Below are 26,643 nucleotides of genomic sequence, written 5' to 3'. Positions count from 1 at the left end.
ACGTTTTCACTCTGCAGACATTAATGCTGTAAAGCTTTCCTTATTTACACAGCATTTGCCATATTTAGAAGGTAAATTAACTCACCTGTATTTGGTGCCTAATGTCAAGAAATATTAAAAGCTTCCAATACTTGAAGTGATCTGGTTTTTGCAGCAGTAGTAGCCCTGCTGCCTAGTCTGTTGTTTTCAGCTGGACAATGCTGTAGCTGCCTCTGTCTGTCTTGGAAATCGTTGGTTTGGTGCCTGCAAGCAGCAAGGGCACTGTGGCACATCCTGAGCTGGGGGACAGGCACAAACAGAACACCCTGGGTCATGCAGGTCTTCAGTGTAACTTCAGCTGCTCTGGTCTGTGTGACTTCAAGGTCCAAGCTACAGCTCTGTTCTCTGTGTTCCATTGTTCTTTTCTCACCTCAATAGTTTCTCACTGAACATTCTCAGGAAGGTTTCATGTTTGACAATAAAATCTGTTCCTGCCACCCAATGAACCTTGGAATACCTTTGAAAATAGAATGAGGCTAATGGAGGAGGTAACACTTTCTTCTTAGTACGATCTAGAGCCTCCTTTGTCTCAGTTAAATATTTACAGCCCATGTTCTATAATTCAGCAGGAAAAGGTTAGAGAATTCAGACATTAGAGTGTTTTGCTGTAGTACCTCTAAGATTCAGCACATGGCAAAAATGATTTTAGCTTCTAGAATATTGCTTTATTTATGAGCTGTCCCTGTCAGGGACGTTAATTTGCACTTTGCTCGCAGTGCAAAAGCTGCCAGGCCAGCTGTTGGATGCTGAAGCAACCTATTGATACACAGACCTCCAGACCAGAAACTTCTCCCAGTTGTACACAGCTAAGATTTAATTTGCCTCTCAGTTTTTGTGGGATCACAGTTGTGGACTGTTCGGCTTCAAGTGATGACTGAAGTTGGATTTTATTTGCGTTTCTTTAAGAAATAGTTTCCATTCTGATTGAGGAAGCAACTTGTGTTTTCATTTCAACTGTTCCCCAGCACTTGGGATGGCAGCTTAGAGCTAATAAATGCTGTAGATGTGTGTTTGTAGCCATCACTCCATTTAAGTGGCAGATCCTTCCTAACATGTAATAGGCTGCCACTGTGTCTGACTAATAATTGTTAATGTGATCCTCTGTTGAAGCAGAGAAAAGCTGCAGCCAGCAATTTGAAATGTGTGTGCACATACTGCTAATCCAGCCTTTGTGTACATACTGTTGTTGAGTGGTGTAAAATTCACATGATGTGTAAGGAGTCATGGTTTTCAGTAAAAGAAAGGAAAATCAGGCTTTGGGTTTTTCCTAGTGGTCACAGGAGGGCCCTATTTAGAACAAAATATAGACATTGGGATGCTACCAGAAGTGACTGCAGTAAGAGTCTAGAAGTAATAGTAATATCAACATAATAAGTCAAAATAGTTCTTTATCAGCTGGACATGCAAAAAAACCCCCCAAAACCATACTTCTCTTCTACCATTTCCAGCGTCAGGTTTCTAACAGGTCTCCAAAACCTACAGCAATAACTAGCTTTACTTCAGTCAAAATCACACCAAAGCCTATTGTGGACCTGGAATATACCTTAGGAACAGGTGGGAAACAATAGCTGTATTGCCTGAATGTACCAACTTTGTACTTGTCTAGCTTCTACTTCAGCTTTTTAAAATCTGCTCTTAATTTGACATTGCAGTTGGTGAAATTTTCAGCAATTTTAAAACAACAGACTTTTTTGGGAATACCACAGATGAGCCACACTTACTCAAAAGACAAGGACAGTGAAGGCAGCAGAGCGTAAAATGCCAGACTGACGTGGATAAAAGTATTATCATCCATTGCATGTGTGAGTTAAGCAGCTCTGAAATGCTGTGTTATGGGCACATATGGTGTGAGCTGTGTAATCAAGTTGTTATGCCTGGGTGGAGATTGCTTAGGAGAGGAATGATGGATGGTTGCAAATAAGCTATTGCTTAATAATCCGTGCAGTTGTTGAAGGACTCGTGTTGCTCTGGCTTGTGCCTGGCACACACAGCCCCACCTCCCAGCACTTCTGTCCATGCTGCTCTGGCTACTCCCAGGAATGCTGTGGGAAGCAGCAAATCATGCTTAGAACTTCAGCTTGCTGTAAGACACCACAGCAGGGGGAAAGCCAGCTCTGAATGACTATGGCAGATATCAGCCAAAAGTGAAGCACTACTATTTATTATTTGTTTTAAGTATTGCTTCAAAAGGGTTTCAAACAACATTTTTTGCTGAATCTTCCCCTGTTGGTGAATCTGTTCTTCCACAGAGAGTCATGAGCACAAATGGCTCTGTGCTCATTTCTGAAGATCTGCTCATTTCTCAAATCTGAAGATAGCAACTTCTGGGAAAGACTAATGCTTTCTATGTGCCATTTAATATGTGTAGGAATTTCAGCAGTTGACTCTTAAAAGTATAATTACTTCATTACCAAATGTAAAAATTATAAATATATATAAGGAAATTGTTTCAGCTCTCTATCAATGAACTCCAACATCCGGTAGTGTGTGTAGAGCCCATGAACTCTGCAAACCTGCTGTGTCTAATAAGTGCTGTATGTGAAGGGCCTGTAGGGAACCAGAGCTCAGTAACAAAGACCACAAACCTCCTGCACTTTGTGGCAGTGGTCAATTTGGTTTCAAGTCCTTCATTAGAGTGTCTTTGAATGCACCCTTTCATGGGGAGATGATCAGGAGACTGCTCTGTTGGAAACCTCCCTATCTGTGAAACAGAGTTCATAAGAGGCCCTGAACTTGGGTTGAGGAGGACTGGAGTGGCTGTGCTCTACTGAAATGAGATTGCTGTCTGATGCTGGCCAGGAGGATTTGTTCAAATAGCTTATGCACTTGGGTGAGCTTTTGTAGGTGTTGTCTTCACCAGGCAGTACTTTGTAAGCAAACTGCTTTCTACTAACAGACTAAGTGCAGTTAGAAACAGTTCAGATTAAAGAGGGGTAACTTACTGGGTATCATAATAAAGTCAGTTCCTGGGATATTAAAAATATTGGTTTGTACTGTGTTTTGGTTAGTGGCAGCCCAAAGCTTTATTATGGTGTTAAGTTTGTTCATCTTCCACCTTTCACTAATATCAGGGTCTTCTCAAAACCCAGGAAATGGGGGAGTTGAGAGTCATTCCAATATATATGGCTTTGGTCCACTGTGTTAGCAATGTTTTTTACCCTATACAGTTCCATTCCGTATGGGAGAATAATTCATTTGTTGGCTGTTTAGGATGGAGTATCGTTCATTTGTGGCTATTTTTAATTCCAGAGTTTAAATACCCAGGCTTATTCTTAAGCTCCCAGCACCTCCACCCATGTCAGCTCCTTGGATGTCAGCTCCCAGTGCCATGAACTCAGGCTGTGGTAGGGAGACAACTTCTCCTGTTTTGTGTGCCCTGAGATGAGGACTGCAGATGGGCTCTGGATTCTGCCTCATAATTCGTCCCACTCCATACAACAGCTCGAATCTTTCACCTCTGCTTTTTCTTGGTCCCTTGTAGTCTTTCCCTAAATAACTAAAATAATGATCAGTCTGTCTCCTGTTATGGAATGGAGATCACCATTGCAGGGAACCTGTTCCAGTGTTTGACTACCCTCATAGTAAAAATTTGAAAGAAGTACTGAGGAGGTCATATACTCATTGTTGACCAGTAATAATTAATCTGAATATTCACTTTATCCTCTTCTATATCCCTATTTTGGTGAAGCAAAATGATCCTCATTCCTTCAAAGCTGTTCTCTTCAGTTACAGCATTTCCTCTTGCACAGAAACATCTGATGCCCCTAGTGCTGCCTGTGCTGTGCTAATTATTATTGTTCCTCACTGGTTGTAATGTCCTAGGATTTGGAAAAAGAATCCCAGCAGGTGAGAGAATGGAAGCTGTCAGGCCATGAGCCCAGCAATGTAAAGGCTGCCAACCACAGCATTTTACATTGTGAATCAAAGAATCAAGTTGAATTATAGAATGTCATTTTTATGGGATAGAAAATAATAAAAAACCCCAGGTTGTTTAGTATATCAAACCTGCTTGTACTAATGACACTTCTATCTGTATCTTTAATATTGCTATTAAAAGGGCCTTAATTAAATAAAATGCTCTGTGATTTATTGAAATAGCCTGTAATAGCTCAATGTGCTTATACCTTCTTGAAATTCCCAAACCACATTGTGCTAATGCAGCTAATGGCAAGTCCATCACTGCACCACCTGTCTATTTGTGATTTGCAAGGCCTATTAACTCTATTTATCATTGAGCTGATATGAGGCAGAGAGGAAAGAATGAGATGAGAATAATTTCATAGAGGAAAACGGCAAGAGGAAGTGGGCAAGGTGAAGTAGTTCTTGAAAAGAGTGCACAACTTGTTAAGTCACAGTTCTCTAGCACTTTAAATTAGAATATTTCCTGAGAGTTTGATCAAAGAAGCAATTCTAATGGGTTTCTGAAGAAAAAATACTGTGGTAGGCTCTTTGAGAGTACCTTGACACAGACATCCTTCCCTTTGCAGTCTGATAACCAAAGGGAAGGCTTGGAATTTACCCAAATTCTGAATTACACAGAGTAGGCATGGTCTGTTTTGGATGATTTTGTCTCCCCAAAAGTGTGACTCTAATGTAGATTTTGGTTTAATTTAGAGTTTACTTTCCTCCAGGATAACACCTGAGGCTTATAAGCAATTTCCACAGTAGTCTAGGCTACATATTTAATTCTATACTTACCAGCAATCAACTGAAAATATAAATATGAAAAAATAGGTTTGAATGCACACACAGCAGAAAGCAAAGTAGCTTGTAATATACAGAGGTAAGAAGAAATTACAGAATGCTATAAAATCTCATTAAAAATGATATATTGTTCCAGTAGCTTTATCTGGGAGATGGAGCGGGGAGCTGTAATTGTCCTTCAGTTGCACAGATCATATTGGAAACATTACTTAATATTTATATGCCAGAATGGTTTTATTTCAGTCTTGCCTTATGTGAACAATATGTTATTTTATCAGCTTCTATCTCTACATTTAAAGTCAAAATGTTCCTTATCTTTAATAGCAGCAGAACACTTACAGTAATGCTTTTCTTAAAAAACAACCACCCTAAAACTGGAGCATAGCCACAGCCTCCCCTGACAGGAAGCTGTTAAACACAATTTTCTGAGGACACCAGGTGTGGTGACCCAGAGCAGCAGAATGCCTGGGGATGGACTTTACTGACATTATCTGCAGGTCCTGTGTGAATCCAAGGGATGCCAACCTCCTCAGCTGGTAATGCAGAACATCACCAAAGAAAAAGGATTGAGAAGTACCTGTAGCCTTCAGAACTGTCTGAATGGCTGGAAGAATTCAGCAGGGTAAGAAGCACAAGCAGAATAGCAATTTCCCCCTGTTGTTTCTCAGTTTTTGAAGCTTATAGAGTTACTTTTCCAACCCCAGGAACATTTCACCCTTGTAATGATTAGAGACTATGTGATACTACTCAGAAACTGTTCAGGCAGTAATGTGAGGAGAACAGGGAGCATTAAGTGGTTGTTAGGTTGAAACAAAATCTTCTGAGCTGCTAAGAGATAATTAGGCTTTCAGTGGGGAAAGAAAAATATAATTTAAAGGCCTTTACTAAACTTGGTTTTTCCTGAAGTGTTTTCCTAACAGCTGTTCTCCTAAGGGACTCCCTTCTGAATTATTCAGTTCCACAGTACAACATCAACTCCTACCCAAGGGCCTGAAATACTCAGAAAAACTTGAAATAATAATCCAACTGTCTCATATTCTGTGTATTGGAGCAATTGCCTCCAAGTTGTTCTTGCTACCTCAGGCCTCAGTGCCCCTTCAGTAGCATCACTTTATTGCAGGAGATGGGTGTGAAATGGTACCAGTTTGAGCAGGGGTGACTGGCCCTGGCTCTCTGGTGCCAGGGGGAGCAATGCTTTTTGCTGCAGGGTGAATGAGAGGGCACTGAACAGCCTGGCAAGCCATCAAATGCCCTCTTGGGAAGAAATGCTTTAACAAGAGGGAGATTTAAAAAAAAAAAAGTATTAAGAATTGTGCTAAAATACTGGCTGAAGAGTAATCCTAGCTGTACTCTAGCTGACCTTGTTAATTTTCTTGGTTCTTAGAGAATGAAGCACAAAGCCTGAATGAAATTTCTCACTAATTCTTTTGTTTGAAGGGTAGTGAGACAATCTGCTTAATTATTTTTGGCAGTTGAGATAAGTCTGTTTTTCAAACATTTGTCATAGTAACTAATATTCTGTTAGAGTAATTGCTTTTTCTGTACATACACCTCTCTATTCAGTGCTTTTGTATTATTGTTTTTATTATAAAGCCTTTAGGGAATTTTTCTCTCTGCCAAACCATTTTATATCCTTGGCTTGCATTCCACCTATATAGTTTTTGCCAGATTTCCCTGTATTAGTCTCTGACAAGCACCATAATATAAGAGACATGTGTAAGATTTTGTTTGTTTGTTTTTTAAATTATCACCAAAAATATTCCATTTAGAGACATTAAAAAAAATGAAAAATAGGGATTAGCATTGGAATACAATTGTTCAGCATATTAAATCCTTCTCATTTTGGCATTGCCAAAACCAAAGAGAGACTTTCTTTCCACCTGTCATTTCTACAGACCTCAGGCCACTGTGGTGAGTGATGCTGCCAGCGCTGTTCCCTAGGCAGCCACAGAAGTACACTGCTCATTATGCACTGATATTCCACAGGGATGGTTTTTATTTCCCCTCAGGCCAACAGTAAGCTGCTTTGGAAATTACACAGGCAGTATTCCTTTAAAAAGAACAAGTGCCTGTCTTTCAGAAGAAACACTGTGCGGGTAATTATAGAAAAGATTTATTTTCATTTGAGGAAACCATTGAAGTGTCCCTGGGTGCAGTCATTTGCATGGATAAGATTTCCTGTTTGTAGAACAGTGACAGAACCTTTAAATGCACCAATAATCAGGCAGTGTCTGTCCCACCAGGCTGGGTGTTCCAGGTACCCTGTTTGGAGCGATCTGTTCCTTCTGCACTGGATCTGCTGAATCACAGGTCCCATGATCTCTTTTTGCACCTTCCAACACAAGAGTCTTAATTCTGATAGAAACTCAGCCATGTACTTTCTGACCAGATGAAAATTCTTTTAGGGAGTGCCACCTATGTTGAATGAATGCCCTATTTTAAAAGCATTTTGAAGAGCAAAGAAAGCTTTGCCTGCTGTTAAGAAAAAGCACACCCAACATTCAGAACACTGTCAAAAATGGAATATTGCATTTTTATGCCAATTTAAGTAGACAGGTAAGAGTGGCTTTTCACAGAAAAAATGTAATTTCTTGACTTGCTCTATATTTTTCTACACTGAAAGGAAATTTAGTTTTGTGCATAAATGAGCCACTTAAACTTACAGCAATAAAGTCAAAGATTCTTGGTGCATATGGATAACAAGTTTCTAAAGGCTTTTCCATATATTGATTGTACCTGAATCATAAATATACAAAAAATAATTATGCAGAAGTTGTCTCTTCCTGAAGGCCTTTTTTCAGAAAGTGTACAGTAAGACTTGTCTCAAAACAAAGAGTCCATATAATGTCTAAGAACTCCAAATACCTCAGGATTTTATTCAGGTGTAATGTTCTACATGGGTGATGCATTTCAGAAGAAATAGCTTCTCTTCAGGCATATTTGTTTTAAGGAAAATATATTCTACCTCAGAAAAAAAATCCACTTCTTTCCAGCCAGTGTGTTGAAGTGAGAAAAAGTTCATTTGCAATGCCTGGACAGAGATGGACAGTAAGTTTTATCTAAAAAATAAATTTGAACACAGGTGAAAGTAGGAAATGTAAGAATTTTTTTTTAAAGTCTAACAATTAAAATTTTAAAAATATTTAAGGGGTTTAGTTAATAACTATGAAATCTGGTTTTCTAAATTTTCCAATCCTTAGTCATCCTCAGCAGCAGATTTGGCTGTGCCATTCTGCAGAGGGGAATGTTTTGTATCTGGCTGACTGTCCTCAGGGCAGTGGGGTTTTAACTTGTCTCAATTTAGGGCAACTAAATTGGGTTTGATCCTAAATACATTCTGTATTTCATCAGCATTTAAAACAAATGGATGCTACAGTAGTGTGTGATGCTCAAATAAACAAATCATAGCATTTTCTTTCTTTAGGTCTTTTGCTTTCAAAATGGACTTTACCAGAAAATAAAAGGCAGAAAGGCTATAATAGCCTGATAAAACTTCCAGTGTACTCTGCAAATATAGATTACTGGAGAATTATGTCATTTTTCTCCTTTTACTCTGCATGTTGTTGCTCTGAAAACCTAATGCAGAACTCTATGTGGAGTTATTTAGGGAAGGCTAGAGGTATTTAGGAAGATTAGAGAAATGCAGAGAATCATGGGGGCTAGTGAGGAGAATTTGTAAATGTCTGCAGAAATATAGCTGTGCTGGTGGAAAATACTAGACTGGAGAAGAGGGTATGGATTAAAAAATATTATCCCAATATATTACACCAGTGTACTTCTATCTGCAGGTTTTCCTTGCAGTGCAGTCCTGCTGTCTCCCTGTGTGGAGCAAGGGCACAAGGTGGTGCAGGGGCTTGAGTGCCACCAGAAAGGTGCTTCTGCTTGAGGTGCTTGAGTGCCCAGGGCAGAGGGTGGGTTTCACAGATGCCAGGGCAGAGGGTGAGTTTCACAGATGCCAGGGCAGAGGGTGAGTTTCACAGATGCCAGGGCAGAGGGTGAGTTTCACAGATGCCAGGGCAGAGGGTGAGTTTCACAGATGCCCAGGGCAGAGGGTGAGTTTCACAGGGTGCCCAGGGCAGAGGGTGAGTTTCACAGGGTGCCCAGGGCAGAGGGTGAGTTTCACAGATGCCCAGGGCAGAGGGTGAGTTTCACAGGGTGCCCAGGGCAGAGGGTGAGTTTCACAGGGTGCCCAGGGCAGAGGGTGAGTTTCACAGATGCCCAGGGCAGAGGGTGAGTTTCACAGAGTGCCCAGGGCAGAGGGTGAGTTTCACAGGGTGCCCAGGGCAGAGGGTAAGTTTCACAGGGTGCCCAGGGCAGAGGGTGGGTTTCACAGGGTGCCCAGGGCAGAGGGTGAGTTTCACAGGGTGCCCAGGGCAGAGGGTGAGTTTCACAGATGCCCAGGGCAGAGGGTGAGTTTCACAGGGTGCCCAGGGCAGAGGGTGAGTTTCACAGGGTGCCCAGGGCAGAGGGTGAGTTTCACAGATGCCCAGGGCAGAGGGTGAGTTTCACAGATGCCCAGGGCAGAGGGTGAGTTTCACAGATGCCCAGGGCAGAGGGTGAGTTTCACAGGGTGCCCAGGGCAGAGGGTGAGTTTCACAGATGTGTTTCAGGGCTGCAGCTGGATTAGCCACGGGTGGGTGGATGATGCTGTGGAGCCTTTGGGCACGGAAGAGAAAGCTCTGAGGGCTGTTCCAGCTTACCCATGGGAGTGTTCCACCAAGGGGACAAAACTATCCAACTTCAGTTGTTTCTGCTCCACACCGTCCTTTTGGTGTGTTAGTGTGCAGATGAGTCCTTTTACACCTGGCAAAACTGCAGCAGTTCATGTATCTAATCATGTATGGTCAGTTACTGCAAAAAACACTTTACTGTGCCTTCAATTAATTTGAATGTATTTCAGATACATCCAGACAGCCATTTTTTGCCTTCTGATTTGCAGCTGCATTTCACAAAGAAAAAGCTTGAAAAAAATGATCCAATTTATCCAATGTCCAGTATGTTGGGGACTGATTTCATAAAATTTTAGTAGCAACTTCGCATGAAAGAAATGCCCTTAATGAATTATAATTTCATCCAAGAACCAGTTTCTTTAATAATCCTTAACTTCAGCTCACCTGAGTTTCCATGCTGAATAGTCTTTCTGGTCCCCTCAGTTTTCCAAAGTAGAAAAGCTGTGTTCATCTATCAGGTTTTAACTAAATTGCTAAGAGCACCTAAGCAAGCTTGAATTATTTAAGGTTGCCTCCCCAGTGCTTCTGCAGAGCACTGGAATGTCTCAGCCACCAAACACCAATTCCTGATTCTCCAGGGAAGATCCTTGTGCTCCATGTTTACAGCTTTTCTCATCTACCAATAACAGCTGGAAAGACTATGTGCTTTTTATGAGCTATTTCCTAGAAAGTGTGTCTAAGTTTTTTCCTAATATTTTGTTGATTTTGACTTGATAGTGATTGGAAATATTTTTATTTTTCTCCTCTATCTTCTCAGGAATGCATTAATGTATAAGAAGAATAGGTAGAATCCCACAAGCAGATTCTATGTGCTTTATTAGAAAATCCACAATCTCAGCAAGATATTAGGTGAGGGATTATGGACTTCTTTCTTTTAAATTCTAAATACTTTAAATTACTTTCCTGTAAATCAAACAAATTAATTTCTTGAAAATTTTATTTTGGGAATCATGGAAGATATTAAGAGGTGTTTTCCTCAGAAAACTAAGTCTTTGACTTCTAATTTTAAAAATGTAACTCACTTATCTTTCAGTAAAGGAAATAAAAACCTACTTGAGAATACATAAAATGATTCTTCATTTAAAATTACACTTGGATTTTAGTGGCTTAGCTAAAAGGTTGATTTTGGACTAATAAAAGTGATTCACTTAAGTTTTTATTTGAGAATTTCAGCTATTTAATTTCCACAGCTGAAAATATTTTATCTAATAGATTCTGGCCCTGTAAAATCTAGCCATTTTAAAAGATAGTATGAACTGGATAATTCTACCCCTTTTTTTTTTGCTCTTGGCAATGGGGTCAATAAGGAATCTGATCACTACTACTTGTTACTTTACATGCAGAAGTGTTGCACATTTTAAAGTTTTACAGAAGAAAAGTGATATTATTTAATGCACCAAAAAAGGTGCTGTATAAAACTTCTTGTATAATATTGGATATATGTTTTTCTATGTTTTAATTTCTTAGATTTAAGTCCTGATTAAAATAGTTTTAATTTTGCTAAGGCTTGGACAGAAAATACCAGGTACTTCTTTGGTTTATGCTTTTTGGGGTTTTTTTGCAGGGATTACATTTTCTCCCAGGCCAAGGGTGATCATCTGGGAAAGAAATATGTCTCATTTTTAAAAATCTGAGTTCTAGCTTGCTTTTTGTAAAACTGCAGGGCAATCTGCTTTTCAGATCCAATCACGTGTACGCAGTGTGAACTTTCAAGCAGTCATAAAATGCAGAGCAATGATCCTGATTTCAGTGGTGTCTGTAGCACTCCAGGACACTCACAGGGAGGAAGCCATTCTAAGGTAGGTGTTTCTGGAGAACAGACACATACTGCTTTCAGGTTAAAGCACGAAAATTGAGGTTTCTTTCATTTTTTATCTGCAAAGCTCTCTTGTTTAAAACCCTTTTGGCTTACATACAGAAGTAATTCCTATGGATTTATATATACTTAGATGATGTTGTTAAAGGATGGTATTTTTGTGAAGCCAACTGATCTGTGATTATCCTCTATGTAAAGACATGAGGAGCCACAGTAATGGCTGTAAAGTAATGGCAGGTACTTTTCTTTGTCTCCTTCAGCTCCGTGACTGGTTGGGGTACAAAACCAATCTATAGGTGCAGAAAAGCTGAGATATTCAGGGATCCACATACAACTCCAAGTCCTTTCAGAGAAAGTGAGAGAATGTGCACACAGGAACCAATCACCCCACCAAGGACAGTGTGGGTGCCTCAGTTTGGGAAGGATGTTGAGCACCTCCAGAGCAGGCAACCAGGCTGGTGAGGCTGGGAACCCTGTGAGGGACAGCTGAGGGAGCTGGGGGTGTTCAGCCTGGAGAAAAGGAGACTCAGGGATGACCTCATCACTCTCCACAGCTCCCTGAAGGTGGTTGTGGTTGGGTGGGGTTGGTCTCTTTCGCCAGGCAACAAATGTCAGAATGAGAGGACACAATCTCAGACTGCATCAGGGGAAATATAGGTTGGATATTAGGAAGAAGTTTTTCACAGAAGGAGTGATAAAATATTGGAATGGCCTGCCTGGAGAGGTGCTGGAGTCACCATCCCTGGATGGTTCAAAAAAGACTGGATATGGCACTGGGTGCCATGGTTTAGTTAAGGTGTTTAGGGCATGGGTTGGACTCGATGATCTGGAAGGTCTCTTCCAACCCAGTCATTCTGTGTGTGATTCTTTGTGTGTTTTGCAGCTGCAGTTCCCCTTATTTGTGTTACCTCTTGGAAGTAGACTTTGTCCAGGCATTGGTTCATTGCAGGGCTCTTAATGATTGTGAGGGAGATGCTCTTGTTTTTAATATATCCTTTTAAAACCTTTCATAAATAGGCACTTAGGATTCAAGCATAGAAGCAAGGCTTAGTCAAAGTCTACTGATCCTCACAGTAATTTTTAAAGTTTTTATTCATACTATTTTTGAACACAGAATTGATTTGTGAGCTCTTCATTCACTTCCACAGAAAAGCTGCTGGGAGTGTCATTGTATATGTGATTTGCCAAGTGAAAACACAGTGGATAGTTCTATTAGTACAAAAGTAGGGAGGTGGGAAGAGGATTTTTATTTTTGAGTTCATTGATTAGCTACAAGTCTGTCAGAGGCAGTTATCCTATTTTAAGAAAATTGTAGAGTCATCATGAAGCAAGGTAGTACCAAAGATAGCAGTGCCACCATAAGGTTTTAAGTGTGCAGATTTAACTCTATGATCCCTTCTTACACTGGTGGGCACTGGCTGGTATTGTCTGGTTGTCTTTGACACATTTTGGTATCTGCTGCTATGAGGGGGCTTTTATATTTTCCAAGCCTAAGGCTAGTAAAGCAGGATACTGCCTGCAAGATGTTGATTACAAGTGGATGTGGTGTATAGATAAAGAGATCTTTATTATTTGCTGTCTTGCCCTCTTTCTGTCCCTGCCCAGTACAATTTTTTGGAAGATAAACTTAAGGAAGATTGACTGTCAAGTGCAAGAAAATATAAGTTTCTTTTTAAATGTACTGAAATACCAGCTTCTGTTGCCTTTGGAATCAATATCCTTCCAGGCTTAGAAGTTGGCATGTGAGAAGTTGTTCTTCAGTTCTGCCAATGATACAGACTTCATATTTAGGTAATTATATCCATAAACCAATTTCATTACCTCTGTAAAAATTGGATATATTGGGGATGGTTCCTGGTAAACTGAGATAAAGTGTGTTGAAGTGCCTTACAAGTTATTTTTAGAACAGGGCAAAGTGTAGCAATGGAAAAAGATAATTAAATTTTTTATATATGTGCCAAGAAATTATTATATGCTTCAATTGAACTTATCCTGGATGTTGTGGTCTGGATACTTGATTTCCTTTGAAGAATCAACAGGGTGGACAAAGAAAGTGGAATTACTACTGCTGGTGTTATAGAGGGGCGATGCAAGAACATCTGAATGGCTGAGAAATTACTTGTTAAATATTAGAATAATAAATCTATTTTAAGTCAAGATATCAAGATGAGGTTGGATATGGAAGGAGGTATGTTACGTTTGTGGGGGTTTCTCATTTTGTGGGTATGTGTAGATCAAGTTTGTATTTTATTTTTCAGGACTGTTACCACATTTTGACCAATTTCCACTACATCTTTAAGATGTACATTGTGGAGGACAGCCTGGTTTGTTAGTGCTTAATAAGTCCTTAAAGGTGCAAACATAGAGAGGGGCTGCTTCAAATCCTGAGCTCATGTGAGGGATGCAGATTTGAGCCATGCTGGATGTAAGTGGCAGTGGCAGGGCCCTTGGACATGCTTTCAATATCTGTACCCTGTGGGCACCTTTGTAATGGCAAGAGAGGCTTTGCTGTAACTCTGAATTTACTTCTCTTTTCTCCTTTCCCAATTCTGTCATACTTGAAAATGCCATTTGCTTCATCTCAAATAACAGTTGAAGAGACAGATGCATGAAATTCACTGCAGTGCAAAGTGAGGTAGAATAAATATGAACTTCCATCCACTAATACAGTCCTGAGGATGAAGCTGCTTTCTGAACTGGTGGGAGCCAGTAAAGGCTGACACTTAAGGTAAAAGTGGCATCATTATCACACTGGCTTTTGATGGGTTTTAACAGGCTAATAATAAGGTCTGATATGTAGCGCCCTTCTGGCTGCCTTTGGGAAACAAATTCTTTGGTAAATTTAAAATTAGTGATTTACAGTGTTCCCATATAAACATGGCTATTCCAAAGCTTTTGTGGCCACAGTTCTGGAAGAAATTTCAGTACCACATCCCACTTACAGTTACATGCAGTGATCTGGCACTGAAAAATACCAATGAAGGTATACCAAAAAGGTCTCTTCAGCAAAATAACTTTAGTTAGGGACAATACTACTTCCTAAATTGCTCTCAAATACTTCTCAAACAAATCCAGCAACTAAGACTCTTCAAAGAAAACGAAGAAGTGTATCCAGAGCTAATTCATATCTTGAACAGTATCTATCTACATCTGAATGCTCACAAATATTGGAGGGGCAAAAAGCAATTCAAAGTCCAGTGGATTCATACTGGAAGCCAAAATAATTTTTTTCTGGTAGCCTTAGTTGACCATATTGGAAGCTGTGGAAGTATTGATTACCTGAGAGTTTATCCACATGTGAGGTTCATGGATAGCAGATGAGCTTGTGGATTTGCAGTGCCAGGCCCTCCTCTGGATTACTCACAAATGTGGACTTTTTTTTTAATTAATTTTTTTTTATTTTTACATACAAGTTAGAAAGTCCTTGGAAATGAAGGTAAATTGCTTTGTATGTAATGCTTACAATAGTATCAGCACAGGGAGTTAGTGAGATGTAAATTCACACCCCAGTGTAATGTGTCCTAATTTCTCCAAGCCCTAGGGCCATCTTGTTCCTGAATGAGAGCACCCAGATAGAGGTTTAAATGCATTTACTAAGGTTTCTAATTGTCCTGCTGTTGAATAACCTAAAGCATTTCTGCCTTGATGGAGAATGAGCTACTTAATCATGGAGACTGCAGAGGTTCAGTTTGCATCTGAGCTTTGCTTTTGTTTATTTTTGCTAGAACCTTTCACCTTATTTGGCAGAATACTGGAACACAGACTCTTCCTTGACTTTGAAAGGGACATTTCAAAGTAATGTTTCCAACGTTGGACAGCAAATAGTTCTACTTAAATAAATACAAGTGGATGTTAGTTTTAGAGTGAAATGGTACAAGCAAAAATTCAGTGTGATCTATAACCATATATTGCCACCTGCCTTCATTTATCTGTTCTGCCTGGGCTTTCAGGTGGGAGGTATCACACCTGTGCCAGCAGTCAATTTGGGAATATCAGTTGGGAATGTGTAGTGGTGTGTTGTTTCCAGCTGACTCCTATTTGTTTTCAGGCCCAGTCTAACTATGTCATTGTAAGTTAACTCTTCTTTTGATTATGAGCAGTATTAATGTAGTACCTTCTGCATTTGACTAAAAACTTTCAGCAAAATGGTTGTTTCTTCAGTGTAGAGTTTTGTCAGGTGCTTTTGTCTCTGATTAAAATATGGCTTGCACATATGCTGGAGTGGTATTTCAGCCATGGGGGGGTGACAGCTCTTATCCTATGATGTTGTGTGACACAGGTAGTGAATTAAGCTGCAAGCAGCAAGCTTTTTTTGGTTCTGTTACAGTAAAACATCTGGATATTGTATGAAGAGTGGGAACCTACTCTGACACTTTGCTGTCAAGGCACACTTCCTCATTACTACCTCCCCAGGAAACTATTTAATGCTAAGAAAAGTTCCTGAAAGAAAAGAAAAAGGGCCTCAAATACAAAGTTTTAAGCCTGGTGTACACGTGATGTTCGGGTTGAGGATTTTTTTTAATGAATATCACAGAATTACAGATATGTAGACTACATGTACCAATTCCTGTATTTAAAAAAAATTACTATTTTAGCAGATTATGGTGCTACAAACATGTTGGCATAGTTTTACTACCTAAACTGTCCTGCAGTATAGTTATACTATAGTACATAGTATATACTGCAGTATAGTTACACTATAGTATCCTGCATTATAGAGATGATTACCTGGGTTTGGGCTCTGTTTGTGTGTTTTTCATGAGTAGGCCAAGCTTTTTGCAGTGATACCCAATTGCTGTAATTTCCCTTCTGCAGAAAAGTGGCTTCAGGTACTGTGGGCAGCCCTACCGTGGTAGACCTCGCTGGCAGCAGCAGCAGGGCTGGGAAGTTTTTATAATTAGAAGCCTCGTATGTTTCTGCTACTGGGGATGCTGTGCCTTAGACTTGGTTACGGTTTGCTGTGAGGGAAAAAAACCCAAAAATAAAAAACGTTCAAGATGCCTTGTGCACAGACCTGAGACCCAGCCCTGCCCTTCCTGCGCCGCTGGACGGGAGCACACAGAGCAAGGGGGGAGGCTGCCGGTGCCGCTGCCGCACAAAGCGCAGGTGGGAGCGATTTTGCCCTCAGGGCCGCGGGGGCGCTGCCCGGGCGCCGTCCGGCTGCAGGGGGCCTCGGGCCGGGCCCCTCGCCCGCCTCGCACATCTCCGAGCCCGCAGGGCCGGCGGCCGCCGCCGCCGCTCCGGCCGCTGCCTCCGCCCGCCATTGGCCGTGCTCAGCCCTCCCCCGCTCCCCTCCCCTCCCGGAGCGCCGGGCAGCAGGGCTCGGGCGCTCCGCGGCAGCGGCGGGGCTGGGGCGCTCCCCGAGCGAGCGCGCCCGGCCAGCGGCGCCGGGGCTGGGCCGGAGCGGGGCCGCCCCCGCCGGCGGCTGAGGTTGAGCCGCGCCCGCGCGCTGCAGCCCCGCAGCCCCCCCCCCCGCTCCGCGCCTGCAGCGGGGACAGGAGGAGGCGGCGGCGGCGGCTGCCCCTCGCCCGCCGTGCCCCGGCCGGGGCCGCGCGGGTCGCTCCGGGCGCAGGGCGGCTCCTCCTCCATGCGCCGCGGTGCCCGCAGCGCCCGGCTGCCCCGCGGAGCGCGGGGGCGGCGGGAGGCGGCGCGGGGCCGCGCGGAGGATGCCGGCGGGCGGCGGGGCGGCGCGGGCCCCCGGCGGGGCGCGCTCCCTCAGCCCCACGGCGCTGTCCCGCAGCCTGTCCCGCCTGCGCGAGCAGCGCGCCCGCTCGCGGGCCATGCTGGCCCTGGGGGTCACGCAGATGGTGCTCGGCTGCCTCATCGTGGCCGTCAGCTTCGCCGCCCTGGCGCTCACCACCTCGGCCCGCGTCCGCCACTCCTGCCCCTTCTGGGCCGGCTTCTCGGTGAGTCGGGGGGCGCGGGAGGGGGCGGGCGGGACCGGCGCCTGAGGGATGCTCGGCCGCCCGACAGGTGGGACGCGGGCGGCGGTCGCGGGCCTCGGCGCCCTCCCCGCGCTGAGGCGGGCAGGTGAGCTCCGCGATCGGCTGCGCCGTGGTCGGCACGGCCGCGGCGCTCCCCGGCCCGGCAGCAGCGCGGTGGCTCTTCCATCTCCCCTTTGGAAGGGCTGGCCAAGGTGGATTGGGTTTTATCAGCAGCGTCGGGTGAAAGTTGGGATGACAAATGAGCCTCTGGCATTGGCTCAGCCGCCGGTGCCCGTTCCACGGGCGCTGACTTGGGCTCACCTTGAGACGCGGCTGGCGCGGGTCTGGCGCCGCTGCAAATTGAGGCACCAGGCGTGAGGTGCTGGAGGTGACCAAACGGGACGAGCACAGCAGGACTGGGGTTTAAGGTACACACACGGCATGGAAGAGCTCCCCGAGGAGAGCGCCAGTGCTCCGGCAGGGCTGGGAAGGCCGGGGCTGTGAGGCAGCCGAGAGCCCTGAGAGAGGCTGGGGCTCGCCCCAGGGGAGGCTGCCGGTCTGAGGGAAAAGCTTTTTTGCTCTGAGCGCAAACCGGGGTCCTTCTGATTCCTTTGTGACATCCTTGTCTACTTTCCATTGTGTCCTGCTAGCACAAATTTAAAACAAACAAACAGACCCGAAAACCCAGAGTTGATAGTCTGACTCAGGTGGTCTCATTTAGTCCTGATCATGAGTGGCTGCATCTGTGTGTGGGCGCAGAGCACACATGGACACATTAGGATAATCCCGCTTCATGAAAGTTTTTCTCATAAGCAGTGAAATGGGGCTTGACATTTATGAAGAATTAGGCATTTCTGAGGGCACTGGTAACAGGCTCTGTGTTATTGGTGAAGATTTGCTCCATTTAATTTAATGCGTTACTGGTTTCAATTATGTCTCTTCAGCTCTTTTAACGGACCAGAGAGTTTTCAACTTCAAACGTGCTTGTTAGAAACCAGAGCAGTTAGATAAAATATTTTGGGTTATTTAGTTCTGAGCATGTGGTAGAAATGGTGTAATTTTTAAAAAGTCTTAAACTATTTAGTATGTTCTTATGCATTATATTACTTTTTTCTGAGTCCTTCACAGCAAAAGACTCATCCTGGATTAATTATTTAGATATCTTTCTTGATTTTGTTGTATTTTATTCTAGTCTTGAAAAGAAATATGAGTTTACACTAATAGCATTGATGTTGTAATAGTCATTCTATTGAATTGGATCCTCTGCAAGATAATATGCAATTATTTGCTGTGATGAGGTGTGAGTTTTAGGTTCAGAACCTGGCTGCTTACATATTAATGTGCTACTAAACCAACACAGCTCAGGCAGCCTTTGTTTCTTGCCTTGGCAGAGTGAGCAGGAATACGCACAACTGCTTGTGGATTTCCGTAAACACAACTTTTTCAATAGCACCTTTTCCCCACCTCCTGTGTTCTGTGTGCAGAGACGCTTCTGGTGGTTATTGTTGTGCTCCAAGACAGGCTGCTTTCCTTACCGTGGTTGGTTCCTACTCTTCCCTCTGTGTATTTCACAGAAAATGTGTTTCCCATGTAGAGTTCATGCTTGTTGCTCACCAGAGACACCAAACCTGTGATTCCAGCCTGTGGCAGAACGGGTGGAAGGCTCAGGGAATTGCAGGACTGCTGACTTAAAGGCCTTATTTTCCTGTGCTGTCAGAATGAGACAGGTGTACCTTGTTTCCTAAACTAAAGTTTACCTTCTGAAAAAATAATTCTACCTTATAAATTATCTGTCTGAGCATTAGAATAAACTTAGTTTCCTCCTATTATCCTTACCTCTAAGTCTCAAGAACTAAGAGAAAATAGAGCAGTTTTTGAAGCATGATGAGCCCTAAAGAACTTTTTGAAGTTAGTTGATTACACAGCCTTTTCTAAAAGCCCTTTGAGGTATTTAGTGGATTTAACAAACACTAAATATATCATCACTCACAGCTGAAAAATGTTTCTGTGGAAGAGTAACAGTCTAGCTTGCTTCTATAAAATGCAGTTAAAGAAATAAATACAGGTGGATTTAAGTAACATGAGAGAAAAAGAATGGAACTGTCCTTCCCCTCTTTATTTGGTGCCAAAATCAGACACAGATATTAACTGCCTTCACACAACTTCCCCCTCACTTCTTGGAAGTAAATAACTGAGTCATTTGATATTGAAGTAGAAATTCTGAATCTATTTTGTTGTGTGTTTGTGTGGTATACTGTAGTTTTTAGTCATTAGAAATGTACATCCTAACAGGGAGTTGTCTTGGCATTGATACTTTTCAGCAGTTTTTCACAGCAAATGACCTGTCAATATAAATGAAGGCTTCAAAAATTTGTTATGAGTATTTCAAATGTTTCTGAAAATAATTTCCTACTGTTTGTAACAGTCTAACTGGTTGAAAAAAATTTCAAAATAGATCAGGCTGCATATTAGACTCCCAGAAAGTTCTGTAATTAAATGCAAGGAAAGATTCTGATTTCTCACTTTCTTTTTGAAATCAAATCAAGTGACCCATGTAAGTGAGAGCTTATTTAAAGAACAAGGCACCATAATTTCCATAAAACTTTGGTGAGTTCAGAGCTTATTTAAACATCATCCCATACCTTAAACATTTTATCTTTCATAGGAAAGATTAGGAAGATACTCTTTATCTTCATATACTTTGTATTAAGACATTTTTAAGGCAATTAATCAGAGTCAACCTCACACTGAGCAGAAGGAAATTTGAGGTTTAGATAAGCAGGTACTGGTTAATTCTCTGCATAGGCAGCATTCATTGGCAAGACCTTGCAATCTGTGTGCTGAAATGCTTGGCAGCTTGTTCTCATTGCAGTTTCCTGAGAAAATGGTGATTTCTTCTTCACATTCTCTCAATTGGGTAAAAGAAAATATTTTTCATATAAGGGAAATGAGCATAAGTGTCTTTGATCCTGTTAAGAACATCAAGAACAGAGTACCAGCCCCATTTTAATGGTGGAAGGATAGGTCTCAAAATCAGGCTGTTCTGGTAGATCACTGGAAGTATGAGCAGTGACAAGGTTATTTACCTCTCCTGTAGGTCCATAATTGCTTGAATATGAGAAAATATTTGTGCCCCCTTTGCCCTTTAGGATGCAAACCCTGTGCCAGTTGTGGTGTGCTGGTTGTGTGCGTGCCCAGATGGAAGGAAATGCTTCTGCTCAGTGATGTTCATGGTCCCTGCCAGTGTTGGGACAGCTGCAGCACACCACAGGCTCATGGAGCTGCGGGTGTGTGACTGCAAAAGCTAATCTCGCTTTGTGAAGTCATTTCTTCAAATTATTTAGAGGTTTGCAGAAAGATGTTTATCCTGCTACCCCCCCCAATCTTGATTTAAGAAAATTACCAGGCTTAGAGACCAGAGTTCTCTCTAGTAGAGCAAAGTACTAATAAAATAGCAAACTAAATCCTAAGATTACCCAGGTTTCTAAAATTACTCTGGCACTAGAGTAATTGCTGTGTATTCTTCTATCTCCTTTTTTATGTATGGTTACTTGGCAGTTGTTGTGTTCTTGTGTAGAAGTGTGCTGCTGGAAGATCTTGTGCTGCCTTTGCTTTTTATTAAGTTTCTTCTCAATTGTGCCTCTTTCATCCATATCCCGTGTTCAGAGCAGATCAATTCGTCTGTGTTAAAAGCATCTTTAATGTAGAATGTTCTCAAGGTTCATGAAATATCTGCTTTTTTGTGTTCTTTGAAAATGGAAACAGATATAAAGGGAGATTGTTGGTGTGAACTCAAACCCAACTTTTCTTTTATGGAAAATATGTTATATACTTGTCTACTTTATTAACTGAGAAAGCTGAATGTCAGAGTCTTTTCTGTAGTTTTCTATGACTTTGTACAAAATAGGTTTAAAAACCTCAGGTGGTGCTTAAAGGAGTTAACTTTCAAAAACTTCTACTTGTCTGTGACCCGGGCTGTTCCTCACATGCAGCAGCTTGTCCTGGCATGTTCCTGTACAAAGGCATTGTGGAAGTGAAGGGGAGATGACAATAAAGATAATTTGTTAGCAATTGTGGTTTTCTCTTCTTCTCCATTTCAGCTAAAGGGTTTGGGTTTTTTTCCTTCCTCCTCTCCCCTGCTCTGTCTTCTTCTGGTATTTTCCATTATTGCCTGTGGATAGTCAGAAGGAGTAGAGCGATAGTTGTAGCTTGGGGCAAAGAACTTTAAGTTTGCATGAGAAGCCTCTTGCCAACAGTGTGACTGTGAAAGCAAAGCCAAGTTCCTTGAGAGAAAGGAACCTCAGTGCTCCTGTGGTGTGATCCAGTGTTCACTGACTGGAACACATTTATTTGTTTATTTGTCTTGGAGATGACAATTTCATGTCTAGGACTCCAAGGGCAGCTTTCCTGTCCACCTGCTGTAGGTAGAAATGGAACTCCAACTCTGTGGTTATCAGGTGGTTTTTCACCAATGTCCCCTGTACTTGTGAGTGTGCTCTATGAGAGCTCTGGATCCTCTCTGGAGTATGAGAACCCATAGCATGGATTGCTTGGTTCTTTACTCCTGGTTAACACACACTGCCTGAGAGCTCAGCCTGCAGCTTCCTTGGAGGAAACTCTGCTTGGGTAAGAGTGTGTGACCAGATCCCTTCTCTGCAGAGGATTGTTCTAATAGCAGATTCCAAATCTGTGGACTCCTAGCTGTAGGGGGATAGAACATGGAATGCAATCTTATCCCCTAAAGAGTTGCAGCTGAACCAATTACTAAAGATTAGGAGCAGGCCTGATGTTAATAGACCACACCTGTAGCCAATAAGAAGAGTGGTATAAAAGAGTGGATTGGGTGGCTCTGGAGTCAGTTGGCTGCTGTGAAGACAGGGAAGAGTCAGTGCCTAGAGGAGCTGCCTACAAGAAAACATCAAGGAGGTACAAAACTCTGGCAATATGGTACCCTTGCAATGTAATGTAATAAACCTTTGCAATATAATGGCCACATGATGATTAGTTTGTTGTGAACAAGTTGTTATTCTGTGAAGTTTGCTGCTGGTTCAGCAAATGTTCTATACCTCTAAATATTCACCTTCAGGCTTCTTTTGGAGGAGTTTGTATTGCTGGTTTGGAAATTGAGTAGGTACATTTCCACAAAGACAAAGTTTTCAGGAGATGTATCAGACATCTAATGCAGATTATCAAATAGTCAAGCCCAGGGAACAAATGAAACTGATTTCTCTATATGGCTGTTGAAGATCTTATGTCATTCCTGAAAGGTGATGCCTCCACTCACTAGGACAGTTACTTTGATGTTCCTTGTTTCAATTTGGTGAAATTTAGAAGACCAGGAAATGGATCACTTCAAAAATCCTACAAGTGACTTGGTAATCCTTTGCCTCTTCACAGTCTGGCTAATAAGTCATGGTAGGTTTTTGCCAGTGATAGTCACAAAATAAAAGCTGCTCAATGGGATGGTACTTTTGAGAAGTAGAAGTGCCAGTTTGACTGATCACTGTTAACTCCTCAGTTAGGAATTGTAAGGTGCAGTCTCAGTTTTAGTTACAAATAGTGGAACCTTCAGTTATACACACTTGCAAAAGAATTACACGAACTTGGATTCTTTGAGGCATTATCTGTTACTGTGTACCACTGTATCCTTTATTAACTACCAGCCCCGGGTTTTTTCTGACTTCTTTTTGGATTTGCTAACACCTCAGGCACCTCTTCTCTTTGCAAGTTTGTCAGGGCTTTGAAATGTGATCAGTCTGTGGAAGGAGGTCAGCTGTCTGGAACTTTGTGTCTCAGGAAGCCTGCTAGGGATGTGTGTTGTGCTACACAGTGTTGGTAAAAAAATCAGTCACCTGCACAGGCTTGCTTCTCACCTTCACAAGCTGCACAAGGGCTGCCATGTGCCTTGTCTAGGTGATGGATCATTATTAATTGTATTAGCATTCTTGGTTTGTACATCCTGACCATATTGTGTGACAGACAAAAAACCCAGAAACATCCAACCCAGAAAACCCATGAGGCTGTTAATAGATGCCAGTTAAACCTTGGCATTGGTGCACAGGAAGGGTCAGACACATCATAGAACATAAGAGCTGAGAGGCCCTGGGTGCATCCTCTGTGCTTTGTGAAGTCTGTAGTCAGGCCGGGCTTTGGGACAGGGTGAAAGTGCTGTTTCCATATCCTGATGGAATAATAGTAAATCAGCTGGACAGAGGAACAGTTAGAGAGATGACAGCATTCCTTTTTAATTCTTTGAACTGTGCCTGGTAAAATAACTGTTTGTAACTTCTGGGGATTTGGGACTAAGTAAAACCTCGAGATTTTTTTGTCTCCAGTGCACTAGAGAATAGCAGACTCATGGGAGGCAACATTATTTGTTTCATGAGGCACATCAGCTTTTATTGGTTGTAAGCATGTTCTGTTGCCCTAGCCTTAAGAGCAATTTAATTAAAAAACTTCCTGTGTTACAGGAAGGAGTAGTGGAAGAAAGCAAAGATAATTATGATAAGAAGCAGGAGATGTCCAGTCTGTAGGGAAGAAATAGCATCGTTTTTATGAATCCCATATTATTATAAGTGACCTGTATTCTGAAGTCTTTATATTTCTGTAGGCAGCCAGAATGCAGAATTAAAATTTTTTCAGAAAGACAGGTGTATGTCTCAGTCTCTTGAGAAATAAAATATTTCTCCTGGATACTCGTTGTCCTTTCCAGCCATTTTTTTTAATGCTGGAAATGTAGGAGCATTTGGTGTAAAGGACAGTAAATACTGCCCAGGAAGGTAGGAGAGCTAGCTGTGAGGAACAGGTAAAGTCTATTGAGAAACTTGGACAGAGCTAAGTAGCTTGGTGGAAGTGGGAATTTCTAAGGTAAATAATGTAGTTATTTGCAGCTGCTGAACTTATTATGCCTTCATTTTAGTTTTATGTTGTGACTCACTAAAGGAATGAGTTGTGAATTATCATGTTTAATTAGGTATTCTTTCACAATTCACTTTTCTACTCACTCCTGTGCCTTCTGGGATCCAAGGGCAGAACAGATAATGGGACTGTGTAAGGTGTGAACTGCCTGAAAATTTGTAACTTACAGGAGTATAACGATTTCAGTGGTGTATTTAGAGAAAGCTGCTCTTGTAGAAGCAGGTGGTGTGGTCATTACCTCATCTCTTTGGGAGCAACCACATTGCTTTAAAGGAGTGTTATGCAAATGTGACAAACCTAGGGAATTTATAATTGAGGAATATTTATACATTCAGAGCATCCTAGCTTACATGCAGGCAACATTTTAAGATCAATATGCCCCAAAGCTTAGTCTTCCATCTCTGGCAAAGTCACAGAATCACGGTGTCTACCCCATAAACAGAGGGTTTGCAATCTGTTTGTGAGGACACTGTTGATCATTCCTTCACAAGCTCTTGCTTGTGCAGTTTGAAACTGCAGTCCTGTCCCCAGTCTATTTGGTCATTGTTATTTTTGGTGGTCTGTGGATGTGTCCCTATCAGTGTTCCAGGTCTGGTCGTGTGTGTGCTCCCACTCACTGCTCCTGCTCACCAGGAGTGTTCTCAGGGCACACAGACTCTGCTCCTGGGGATGAAATGGAGCCAGAGGATGAGCTGGGAGAACAAATGGAATCTGACTGCTGGGAGGATGAAATCTCTGGGCCAGAATGGAGCCTGTCTGAACAGTCACTCATCCACTGAGGGCTTGGTGTGGGTGCTCTCAAGACCGGATTCTTTTGCAAACAGATCTGCTCACGTTCCACTTGCTCTTTGGTTATTCAGGTAAAACCTGTGAGGCCAATCTGAAAACTCCTGTATTGTGCAGAGGATCTGAGCTCTCTACAAATGGCTAGAAATGCTTTGTGCTGGGCAGAATTTTCCTCCATCCTGGTTACATCTCCGTTGGTAGTTTGATGCAGGTCTGCAGATTAAAATAGCCAGTTCTGAGGAGCAGATGCCAGTGCTTGGTGTGTTACATTCAAGGGCCTTGAGTGGGTGGAGAACTTTTGAGCTAATTTGCAGTAAATGAGAAATACTTACTGCAATTACTGCTGCATCACTTATACTCAGACATTGTTTTCCAATACATTGTGGTTTAAAAAATGGAATAATTTCATAATATTCTAAAAAGTGTATTATTTGATTTTATTATTGGTTTCATTTGGCTTTTTCATATTCTGATAAAAATGAGAAAATGTAAACACTTTGAAGAATATGTATTTTTACTTCGAGGAGGCAAACTGAATTTAACGCTTTGATTTCTGATCTTTATAACAGCTTGATTTAAACTTGGGTAGTTGAAATAGTAGCACAATTTTAAACTTTTGGGTCTAATTTACAAAGTAGGAGTTACTCTACTTTGCAAACTTGCTTTCCATTTTGAATATGAACTTTCCTTCTTTCTGGAAGCCATCATCATGAGTAATTTCTGTTCTGCAGAACCAGCAAATAATGTCCTCACTGATAACTCTGCAGGTTTGTTATTTCTGTCACTGACAAAGAGTCAATCTCAGCAGAATTATTTTCATGTGTGGGGTAAAATGTACTTATGAGATTTTTTTTTTTTGCTACTGTTTTAGCAGAAAAGAGCATGGCTTAATCTGAAGATTCTAGATAAGCCTTCAGTGCCAGAGAGATAAAAACAGGTGGTTTTAAACTGAGCACACTTAGTCCAGAGGCGCTGAGAGATAATAAACATGTAGCTTTATGCTGTCACTTTTGTATTCACTCTCTTCAGGGGAAAAAACTCTTCATCTGTGTGAAAAATTGTGTTTGCAGCTATTTTTCAGATGTGACATTTTTTTGTCTGCTAAAGAAATTAAGATTACTCTTTAGTTAAAAAAACCAAACAAAACCAAACAAAACACTAAACAGCATTGAGCATTCCATGTAAAGAGCCAAGGGACAACCTGATTTATCAATAATAAACACAAGTCATTATCTCCCTATAATGCATTCCAGTGAGCATGGTTCTATCAGAACAGTTAAACTCAATGGTTTTCCTTTGTTAGAGCAGTGGAAGCATTTGTTGACTAAAGCTACTAAAATAGTGGAATAATTTGTTGACTAATGCTACTAAAATAAGAGGTGTTCAAGTTCTGACTCTGTAAACAGTCATCAAGAATTTTGATGTTGCTGTGAACACGTGTGACATTGCTCTGTCATTCCGGAAATAACATTGGTAGAAAGTGGTTTTGTCATATCTTGAAATTAGCTGTAGTTCAAACAAATTTTATCTTTCCCCAGGCTTAAATACAAAACCTTTTGAAAACTTGTGAAATATATGGCTTAAAGAAAAAATAAATATTCCCCTCTCCAGTGCAAAGGCTGCTGTCCTGTGTTTGTGTTGATGTGAAGGGAGCTCAGTCTGGTCTATGTGTCTCAGGTCATCCAGAGTATCAAACTGTGCACTTGACCCTTTACATGTTCCCTCC

The 26,643-nt window shown here is 41.9% G+C and overlaps 1 protein-coding gene across 4 annotated transcripts in view; it reads left to right on the top strand.

The window, feature by feature from the left end:
- The first annotated feature begins 17,027 nt into the window (after nt 1-17,027).
- The window catches only part of ENTREP2 (endosomal transmembrane epsin interactor 2), a 92,276-nt gene continuing 82,660 nt past the window's right edge, over nt 17,028-26,643 (top strand). For 2 of the 4 annotated variants that reach the window (XM_066559145.1, XM_066559144.1), the window contains exon 1: nt 17,028-17,195. In XM_066559145.1, coding sequence (XP_066415242.1) covers nt 17,070-17,195 — 126 coding nt within the window. In that variant the 5' untranslated portion in view covers nt 17,028-17,069. The remainder of the gene's footprint in view (nt 17,196-26,643) is intronic. The other 2 variants (XM_066559146.1, XM_066559147.1) reach the window with 1 other exon arrangement.

This window comes from Molothrus aeneus, chromosome 13 (assembly GCF_037042795.1).
Source record: "Molothrus aeneus isolate 106 chromosome 13, BPBGC_Maene_1.0, whole genome shotgun sequence".
NCBI classification, from domain to species: Eukaryota; Metazoa; Chordata; class Aves; order Passeriformes; family Icteridae; genus Molothrus; species Molothrus aeneus.
The sequence above is the reverse complement of the archived record's forward strand: the minus strand, read 5'-3'. Positions and strand labels throughout refer to the sequence as shown.